The 10,464-nt window shown below is 63.8% G+C and overlaps 1 protein-coding gene across 1 annotated transcript; it reads left to right on the top strand.

The window, feature by feature from the left end:
- Positions 1 to 727: 727 nt before the first annotated feature.
- Positions 728 to 9,472, top strand: ASPDH (aspartate dehydrogenase domain containing; the record flags this gene model as incomplete). Its single annotated transcript, XM_032207322.1, has 6 exons — positions 728 to 791; positions 2,286 to 2,427; positions 3,983 to 4,067; positions 5,150 to 5,299; positions 7,522 to 7,754; positions 9,310 to 9,472. Coding segments are annotated over exons 1-6 (837 nt in total), but the record flags the coding sequence as incomplete, so codon positions are not given.
- Between the last annotated feature and the right edge of the window lie 992 nt (positions 9,473 to 10,464).

Here is a 10,464-nt window from a genome sequence, read left to right as displayed (position 1 = left end):
CAAGGGGGCAGTTATGTGGTAATGGGGTCAATTATGGGGTATTGGGGTGGTTATAGGGTATTGGGGGCAGTTATGTGGTAATGGGGTCAATTATGGGGTATTGGGGTTGTTAAAGGGTATTGGGAGCAGTTATGGGGGTATGGGGGCAGGCAAGGGGGCAGTTATGGGGTATTGGGGGTAGTTATGGGGTAATGGAGGCAGTTATGGGGGAAGTTATGGGTGTATGGGGGCAGGTAAGGGGGCAATTATGGGGTTATGGGGGCAGTTATGGGGTATTGGGGTAGTTTTAGGGTATTGGGGGCAGTTATAGGGTAATGGGGGCAGTTATGGGGTATTGGGGTAGTTATAGGGTATTGGGGGCAGTTATAGGGTAATGGGGGCAGTTATGGGGTATTGGGGTAGTTATAGGGTATTGGGGGCAGTTATGGGGGTATGGGGGCAGGAAAGGGGGCAGTTATGGGGTATTGGGGGCAGTTATGGGGGCAGTTATGGGGTAATTGGGACAGTTATGGGGTATTGGGGTGGTTATAGGGTATTGGGGGCAGTTATGGGGGTATGGGGGCAGTTATGGGGTAATGGGGGCAGTTATGGGGCAGCCAGGACCCACAGTGCCACCAGCCCCACCCAGCTGACCCTTGACCCCATTGCCCCCGCCCCCTGACCCTTGACCCCATTTGCCCCCGCCCCCTGCTCCTGCCCCCGCCCCCTGACCTTTGACCCCACAGCCATGGCGGAGGACGCGGGGTCCCCCCGGTGCCGCCGTGTGGGGATCCTGGGCTACGGACGGCTGGGTACGGGGGGGGGGCAATTAGGGGTGGGGGGGGCAATTAGGGGCGGGGGGGGGCAATTAGGGGTAGGGGGCAACTGGGGGGTATTTGGGCAATTGGGGGTAATCGGGGCAATTGGGGGCTATGGGGCAATTGGGGGTAATTGGGGCAATTGGAGGTAATTGGGGCAATTGGGGGCTATGGGGCAATTGGGGGTAATTGGGGCAATTGGGGTAATTGGGGTGATTGGGGGTAATTGGGATAATTGGGGGCTATGGGGTAATGGGGGGCTATGGGGCAATTAGGGGTAATTGGGATAATTGGGGCAATTGGGGGGGATTGGGGCAATTGGGGGTAATTGGGGCAATTGGGGTTATTGGGGTAATTGGGGGTATTTGGGGCAATTGGGGTAATTGGGATAATTGAGGTAATTTATGGGGGTTGGGGCAATTGGGGTAATTGGGGTAATTGGGGCAGTTGGGGCAATTGGGGGCTATGGGGCAATTGGGGTAATTGGGGCAATTGAGGTAATTGGGATAATTGGGGTAATTTGTGGGGGTTGGGGCAATTGGGGTAATTGGGATAATTGGGGCAGATGGGGCAATTGGGGGGGATTGGGGCAATTGGGGGCTATGGGGCAATTGGGGGTAATTAGGGCAACTGGGTGTAATTGGGGCAATTGGGGGTAATTGGGGCAATTGGGGTAATTGGGGTAATTGGGGGTAATTGGGATAATTGGGGGTAATTGGGATAATTGGGGCAGTTGGGGCAATTGGGGGCTATGGGGTAATGGGGGGCTATGGGGCAATTAGGGGTAATTGGGATAATTGGGGCAGTTGGGGCAATTGGGGGGGATTGGGGCAATTGGGGTAATTGGGGCAATTGGGGTAATTGGGATAATTGGGGCAGATGGGGCAACTGGGGGGGATTGGGGCAATTGGGGGCTATGGGGCAATTGGGGGTAATTAGGGCAACTGGGTGTAATTGGGGCAATTGGGGTAATTGGGGCAATTGGGGGGGATTGGGGCAATTGGGGGTAATTGGGGGTAATTGGGGCAATTGGGGCAATTGGGGTCTATGGGGCAATTGGGGGGGATTGGGGCAATTGGGGGTAATTAGGGCAACTGGGGGTAATTGGGTCAGTTGGGGTAATTAGGGAGTGGGGGCAGTTGGATGGGGCAATTGGGGGACAATAGGGCGGCGTGGGGGCAACTGGGGGGCTGTGGGGGGGTAACTGGGGGCAACTGGGGGGCTGTGGGGGGGTAACTGGGGCAACTGGGGGGCTGTGGGGGCAATTAAAGGGCAAGGGAGGGGCTGTGGGGCAAAAGGGGGAGGTGGGGGGCAACTGGGGGGGGCAGAGGGTACAATTGGGGGGGGCAACGGGGGGGTAATGGGGGCAATTGGGGGGATAGCTGGGAGGTAACTGGGGGCGACTGGGGGTAACTGGGGGCGACTGGGAGGTAACTGGGGGTGACTGGGAGAACTGGGGGGGTCCCCCCCGTGTCCCCCCCCCCCCAGGGCAGTTCCTGGCGGGGCAGTTGCTGGCTCGGGGCCCCCCCCTGGGGCTGGCTCTGGCCTTCGTCTGGGCGCGGGACGGGGGGGCTCTGGAGGGGCTGCCCCCCCCCCTGCGCCTGCGGGACCTCAGCCTCCTGCCCCAAATGTGAGTGGGGGACACCCCAAATCCCCCCCCCCCCCCGGCACCCCAAATCCTCCCCCCCCCCCCATCACCCCCAGACCCCCCCCGTCACCCCCAGACCCCCCCCGTCACCCCCACCCACCCCAAGACCCCCCCCCCGTCCCCTCCTGTCACCCCCGGACCCTCCCTGTCACCCCCCGTGCACCCCAAGGACCCCCCCACGGTCACCCCATGGACCCCCAGTGTCACCCCCGGGACCCCAATGTCACCCCAAGGTCCCCCAGGTCACCTTCAGGACCCTCATGTCACCCCCAGGACCCCAATGTCACCCATGTCACACCCCAGGACCCCAGTGTCACCCCCAGTGTCCCCACCATATCCCAGTGTCCCCCAGTGTCCCCCCAGTGCCACCCCCTGTCCCCCAGTGCCACCCGCTGTCCCCACCACATCCCAGTGTCCCCCAGTGTCCCCCCTTGTCCCCCAGTGCCACCCCCTGTCCCCCCCACATCCCAGTGTCCCCCAGTGCCACCCCCTGCCCCCACCACATCCCAGTGCCCCTTGGTGCTGTCCCCTGTCCTCTATCATGTCCCAGTGTCCCCCAGTGCCACCCCATGTCCCCCAGTGCCACCCCCTGTCCCCACCACATCCCAGTGTCCCCTGATGCCACCCCATATCCCCACCACGTCCCAGTGTCCCCCAGTGCCACCCCCTGTCCCCAAGTGCCACCCCCTGTCCCCACCACATCCCAGTGTCCCCCAGTGTCCCCCCCTGTCCCCCCCTGACCCCCAGTGCCACCCCCTGTCCCCACCACATCCCAGTGTCCCCCAGTGTCCCCCCATGTCCCTGCCATGTCCCCTGGTGCCACCCCCTGTCCCCACCACATCCCAGTGTCCCCCGATGCCACCCCCTGCCCCCACCACATCCCGGTGTCCCCTAATGCCACCCCATGTCCCCACCACACCCCGGTGTCCCCCCCTGTCCCCCGGTGCCACCCCCTGCCCCCGCCACACCCCGGTGTCCCCCAGTGCCACCTCCTGTCCCCACCACATCCCAGTGTCCCCCAGTGCCACCCCGTGTCCCCACCACATCCCAGTGTCCCCCGATGCCACCCCCTGTCCCCCCCACATCCCGGTGTCCCCTAATGCCACCCCGTGTCCCCACCACACCCCGGTGTCCCCCCCTGTCCCCCGGTGCCACCCCCTGCCCCCGCCACACCCCAGTGTCCCCCAGTGCCACCCCGTGTCCCCACCACATCCCAGTGTCTCCCAGTGCCACCCTCTGTCCCCACCACATCCCGGTGTCCCCTAATGCCACCCCCTGTCCCCACCACATCCCAGTGTCCCCCCCTGTCCCCCAGTGCCACCCCCTGCCCCCCCCACACCCCGGTGTCCCCCAGTGCCACCTCCTGTCCCCACCACATCCCAGTGTCCCCCAGTGCCACCCCATGTCCCCACCACATCCCAGTGTCCCCTGATGCCACCCCCTGTCCCCACCACATCCCAGTGTCCCCCCCTGTCCCCCGGTGCCACCCCCTGCCCCCCCCACACCCCGGTGTCCCCCGGTGTCCCCGTGTCCCCAGGGCGGTGGACCTGGTGGTGGAGGTGGCACACCCCTGCGTGGCGCAGGAGCACGGCGAGGACATCCTGGCCCACGCCGACTTCATGGTGGGGACACCGGGGGGGGGGCTTGGGGACAACGGGGACAGTGGGGGAGGGCGGGGAGGGGACACTGGGGCAGTCGGGGACAGTAGGGTTGGGGACAGAGGGGTTGGGGACAGTAGGGTTGGGGATAACGGAGAGGTTGGGGACATCGGGGATGGGGTGGTGGGGACACGGGGGGGGGTTGGGGACATCGGGGAGGTGGGGACGGGGAAATGGGGACACTGGGGACAATTGGGATGGGGTGGCAGCAGGGACACTGGGGACAATGGGGAGGTTGGGGGCGGTGATGGGGGGACATTGGGGTTGGGATGTTGGGGACAAAGGGGACATTGGGGTTGGGACAACTGGGGACATTGGGGTCAGGATGCTGGTGACAATTAGGATGTTGGGGACATCAGGACTGGGATGTTGGGGACATTGGGGTCAGGATATTGGGGACAATGGGGACTTTGGGGACATTGGGGCTGGGACATTGGAGATGTTGGGAATGGGATGTTGGGGACAATGGGGATGTTGGGGACATCGGAGCCAGGACACTGGGGACACTGGGGACATTGGGGCTGGGCTGTTGGGGCCGTTGGGGCTGGGACATTGGGGAAGTTGGGGACATCGTGGTTGGGACATTGGGGACTTTGGGGCTGGGACATTGGGGACATTGGGGACATCGGGGTCAGGCTATTGGGGACATTGGGGACATTGGGTTGGGACATTGGGGCTGGGATGTTAGGGACATTGGGGACATTGGGGTCGGGATGTTGGGAATAATGGGGACATTGGGGACATTGGGGCTGGGACATTGGGGACATTGGGGCTGGGACGTTGGGGACATTGGGGACATTGGGGTCAGGATGTTGGGGATAATGGGGACATTTGGGGACATTGGGGTTGGGACATTGGGGACATTGGGGTCAGGATGTTGGGGATAATGGGGACATTTGGGGACATCGGGGTTGGGACATTGGGGACATCCCAGCTGGGACGCCGGGGACATTGGGGTCAGGCCGTTGGGGACATCGGGGCTGCTTGGGGACATCGGGGCCGGGTCTTTGGGGCCGGAGGGGGGGTGGTGACATTCGTGTCCCCAGCTGGGGTCCCCCACGGCGCTGGCCGACCCCCTGACGGAGCAGCGGCTGCGGGGGGCGGCGGCGCGGGGGGGTCACACCCTCTACGTCCCCCGGGGCGCCCTGTGGGGCTGCGAGGACATCCGGCGCATGGATGACAGTGGCACGCTGGCCGTGAGACCCTGGGGACACCGCGGGGACATCGGGGGGGGTGGGGACAATGGGGGGATACCGGGGGGTTGGGGACAACGGGGGGATACTGGGGGGTTGGGGACATGATGGAGTTTGGGGATGTGAGGGGCTTGGGGACACTGGGGGGACACTGGGGGGTTGGGGACACCATGGGGACACTGGGGGGTTGGGGACACTGGGGACTTGGGGACACCAGGGGGCAGAGGGGGGTTGGGGACACCATGGAGTTTGGGGACATGAGGGGCTTGGGGACACTGGGGGGATACTGGGAGCTTGGGGACTTGGGGACACCATGGGGTCACCAGGGGGTTGGGGACAACGGGGGGATACTGGGAGCTTGGGGACATGATGGAGTTTGGGGACGTGAGGGGCTTGGGGACACTGGGGGGACACCGGGGGGTTGGGGACACCGGGGGGATACTGGGGGGTTGGGGACACTGGGGGGACACTGGGGGGTTGGGGACAATGGGGGGATACCGGGGGGTTTGGGGACAATGGGGGGACACTGGGGGGTTGGGGACACCAGGGGGACACTGGGGGGTTGGGGACAATGGGGGGATACCGGGGGTTTGGGGACAACGGGGGGATACTGGGGGGTTGGGGACATGATGGAGTTTGGGGACATGAGGGGCTTGGGGACACTGGGGGGATACTGGGGGGACACAGGGGGGTTGGGGACACCGGGGGGACACTGGGGGGTTGGGGACATGATGGAGTTTGGGGACATGAGGGGCTTGGGGACACTGGGGGGATACTGGGGGGACACAGGGGGGTTGGGGACACCGGGGGGACACTGGGGGGACGTGGGGGGATTGGGGATACTGTGGGGACACTGGGGGGTTGGGGACACCAGGGGGTTTGGGGACATGAGGGGCTTGGGGACACCGGGGGGACACTGGGAGGTTGGGGACACCAGGGGGACAGTGGGGGGGCACCAGTGGGTTGGGGACACTGGGGGATTGGGGACACTGGGGGAACACCGGGGGGCTTGGGGACACTGGGGGGACACTGGGGGGACACTGGGGGTTTGGGGACATGGGGAGCTTGGGGACCCTGTGGGGACACCGGGGGGTGGGGACACCAGAGGGTTAGGGACACCACAGAGCTTGGGGGCATTGTTTGGGGACAGCATCTTAGTTTGGGGGCCACTTCTGGGGTTGGGGACAACGTCCAGAGTTGGGTCCCTTATTAGGGTTTGGGGACAATGCCCAAGCTTGGGGACCCCATAAGGGTTTGGGGACATCAAATTTGGGTCCATATCAGGGTTTGGGGACAACGTTCAAGGTTGGGGACCCCATTAGGGTTTGGGGACAATGCCCAACCTTGAGGATTGTGTCCAAGTTTGGGGACAGTGCCCAAGGCCAGGGACCCCATTAGGGTTTGGGGACATCCAAATTAGGGCCCATATCAGGGTTTGGGGACAATACCCAAGCTTGGGGACCCCATTAGGATTTGGGGACATCCAATTTTGTGTCCATATCAGGCTTTGGGAAAAACGTCCCAGCTTGGGGACCCCATTAGGGTTTGGGGACACCCAAAGTTGGGACCCTTATTAGGGTTTGGGGACAATGCCTAGCTTGGGGACCCCATTAGGATTTGGGGACATCAAATTTGGGTCCATATCGGGGTTTGGGGATGATGCCCAAGCTTGGGGACCCCATTAGGGTTTGGGGACAATGTCCAACCTTGAGGGTTGTGCCCAAGTTTGGGGACAGTGCCCAAGGCCAGGGACCCCATTAAGGTTTGGGGACATCCAAATTAGGGCCCATATTAGGGTTTGGGGACAATGCCCAAGCTTGGGGCCCATATTAGGGTTTGGGGACAATATTCAAGCTTGGGGACCCCATTAGGGTTTGGGGACATCCCTAGATGGGTCCATATTAGGGTTTGGGGACAATGCCCAAGCTTGGGGACCCCATTAGGGTTTGGGGACACCCAAAGTTGGGTCCCTTATTAGGGTCTGGGGACAATGCCCAGCTTGGGGACCCCATTAGGGTTTGGGGACACCCAAAGTTGGGTCCCTTATTAGGGTCCGGGGACAATGCCCAGCTTGGGGACCCCATTAGGGTTTGGGGACATCCAAATTTGGGTCCATATCAGGCTTTGGGGACCCCATTAGGGTCTGGGGCCCCCCCGCGCCGCGTCCCCTTTGATCTTCGGGGCCTACCCCGGCCGCTGACCCCGTCCCCGTCCCCGTCCCCCAGGCGCTGAAGGTGACGATGACGAAGGCCCCGCAGAGCTTCCGGCTGCAGGGCCGGCTGCGGGAGCGGCTGGTGGCCGCGGTGGCCGCTGGTGGCCGCCAGGTCCTCTACGAGGGTCCCCTGCGTCCCCTCTGTCCCCTGGCCCCCAACAACGTCAACACCATGGCGGCCGCCGCCGTGGCCGCCCCCAGCCTGGGCTTCGACGGCGTCCAGGCCTGCCTGGTGGCCGACCCCAGGTGGGTGACACTGGTGGGTGGCACCTGGTGGCAGCTGGTGGCACCTCCTGGTGGCATCTCCCCGTGTCCCCAACTGGGTGTGGTGGTGGGGAGTGGGGCTGTGGGGCACTTGGGGTGGGTTTGTGTCCAGTGTCCCTTATCCCCCATGTCACCTGGTGTCCCCTCATGTCACCTAATGTCCCCTGGTGTCACCTCATGTCCCTGGTGGCACCTGGTGGCACCCGGTGGCACCTCCCCGTGTCCCCAACTGGGTGTGGTGGTGTGGAGCGGGACTGTGTGGTGCTTTGGGTGGCTTTGGGGTGGGTTTGTCCCCTGTGTCCCTTGTCCCCTGTGTCCCCTCATGTCCCCTGGTGTCACCTTGTGTCCCTGGTGGCACCTGGTGGCACCTGGTGGCACCTCCTGGTGGCACCTCTCCGTGTCCCCAACTGGGTGTGGTGGTGGGGAGCAGGGCTGTGGGGCACTTGGGGTGGGTTTGGGGTGGGTTTGTCCCCAGTGTCCTTTGTCACCTGGTGTCACCGAATGTCCCCGGTGTCACCTCGTGTCCTTGGTGGCATCTGGTGGCACCTCCCAGTGGCACCCAGTGGCACCTCTCCGTGTCCCCAGCTGGGGATGGTGGTGGGGAGCGGGGCTGTGGGACGCTTTGGGTGGGTTTGTCCCCTGTGTTCGTTGTCCCCTGTGTCCCCTCATGTCCCCTGGTGTCACCTCGTGTCCTTGGTGGCATCTGGTGGCACCTCCCAGTGGCACCCAGTGGCACCTCCCTGTGTCCCCAACTGGGTGTGGTGGTGGGGAGCGGGGCTGTGGGACGCTTTGGGTGGGTTTGGGGTGGGTTTGTCCCCAGTGTCCCTTGTCCCCTGTGTCCCCTCATGTTCCCTGGTGTCACCTCGTGTCCCTGGTGGCATCTGGTGGCACCTCTGGTGGCACCTCTCCATGTCCCCAACTGGGTGTGGTGGTGGGGAGCAGGGCTGTGGGACACTTGGGGTGGGCTTGTGTCCGGTGTCCCTTATCCCCCATGTCACCTGGTGTCCCCTGGTGTCACCTTGTGTCCCTGGTGGCACCTCCCAGTGGCACCCAGTGGCACCTCTCTGTGTCCCCAACTGGGTATGGTGGTGGGGAACAGGGCTGTGTGGCACTTTGGGTGGCTTTGGGGTGGGTTTGTCCCCTGTGTCCCTTGTCCCCTGTGTCCCCTCATGTCCCCTGGTGTCACCTTGTGTCCCTGGTGGCACCTGGTGGCACCTGGTGGCACCTCCCGGTGGCGCCTCCCCGTGTCCCCAACTGGGTATGGTGGTGGGGAACGGGGCTGTGGGACACTTGGGGTGGCTTTGTGCCCGGTGTCCCTTGTCCCCTGTGTCCCCTGGTGTCCCCTGTGCCACCCAATGTCCCTCATGCCACCCCCATGTCCCTAGTGCCACCCCGTGTCCCCCCCAGTGTCCCCCATGTCCCCAACCAGCCCCCGGTGGCAGCGTTGGGGTGCGGGATGGGGGTCTTGGGGCTGTCCCCACGCGTCCCCCGCTGCCACCCCGCTGTCCCCACACCGTCCCCCGCTGCCACCCCGCAGTGTCCCCGACTGGCACGTGGTGGAGGTGGAGGTGACAAGCGTTGGGGACGAGGGCCGGGCGCTGAGTGTCACCAGCACCCGCCGCAACCCCGCTGCGCCCGGGGCCGTCACCGGCACTGCCACCCGGCACGCCTTCTGGAGCAGCCTCCTGGGTGGGTGCCGTGTGCCCTGCTGTCCCCATTGTCACCTCCTGTCCCCTCATATCCCCCAGTGTCCCCTCCTGTCCCCATTGTCCCCTCCTGTTCCCCTGTGTCCCTTCCTATCCCCTCGTAGCACCCCATGTCCCCTTCTGTCACCCCATTGTCCCCATTGTCCCCTCCTGTCCCCCCATGTCCCCAACTGTCCCCTCCTGTCCCCCCATGTCCCCAAGTGTCCTCTTCTGTCCCAATTGTCCCCTCCTGTCCCTTCCTATCCCCTTCTGTCCCCCCATGTCCCCTCCTGTCCCCCCCATTGTCCCCATGTCCCTTCCTATATCCCCTCATAGCACCCCATGTCCCCCATGTCCCCATTGTCCCCTCCTGTCCCCCAATTGTCCCCAGATGTCCCCCAATGTCCCCAGATGTCCTCAAATACCCCCATGTCCCCCAATGTCCCCAAATGTCCCCAAATGTCCCCCATTGTCCCCAGATGTCCCCAGTGTCCCCATGTCCCCATATTGTCCCCAAATGTCCCCAAATGTCCCCCCTTGTCCCCAAATGTCCCCCATTGTCCCCAGATGTCCCCAGTGTCCCCATGTCCCCATATTGTCCCCAAATGTCCCCAAATGTCCCCCCTTGTCCCCAAATGTCCCCCAATGTCCCCCAATGTCCTCAAATGTCCCCCATTGTCCCCAGATGTCCCCAGTGTCCCCATATTGTCCCCAAATGTCCCCAAATGTCCCCAGATGTCCCCAAATGTCCCCATATGTCCCCCCGCCCCCTGTCACCCCTTGTCCAACCCCCCCCCAGCCTGCCGCGGACACGGCGGATGCGTGCAGCTGTGCTGAGGGGACCGAAAATGCCGGGACCGGGCACCGGGGGGGACATTAAAAGCTGTGACACCGCCTCCTAGCGCGGCCACGCCTCTCCCTGCCGCCGCGGGGCATGCCGGGAGGAAGGTCCGTAGGGTTTAGCGGGCGGGGCGCAAAGCACGCCGGGAGGAAGGTCGGCGGCGGAG

Source organism: Aythya fuligula, unplaced genomic scaffold (assembly GCF_009819795.1).
Source record: "Aythya fuligula isolate bAytFul2 unplaced genomic scaffold, bAytFul2.pri scaffold_96_arrow_ctg1, whole genome shotgun sequence".
Lineage (NCBI taxonomy): Eukaryota > Metazoa > Chordata > Aves > Anseriformes > Anatidae > Aythya > Aythya fuligula.
This window is presented reverse-complemented; position numbering and strand designations above follow the sequence as displayed.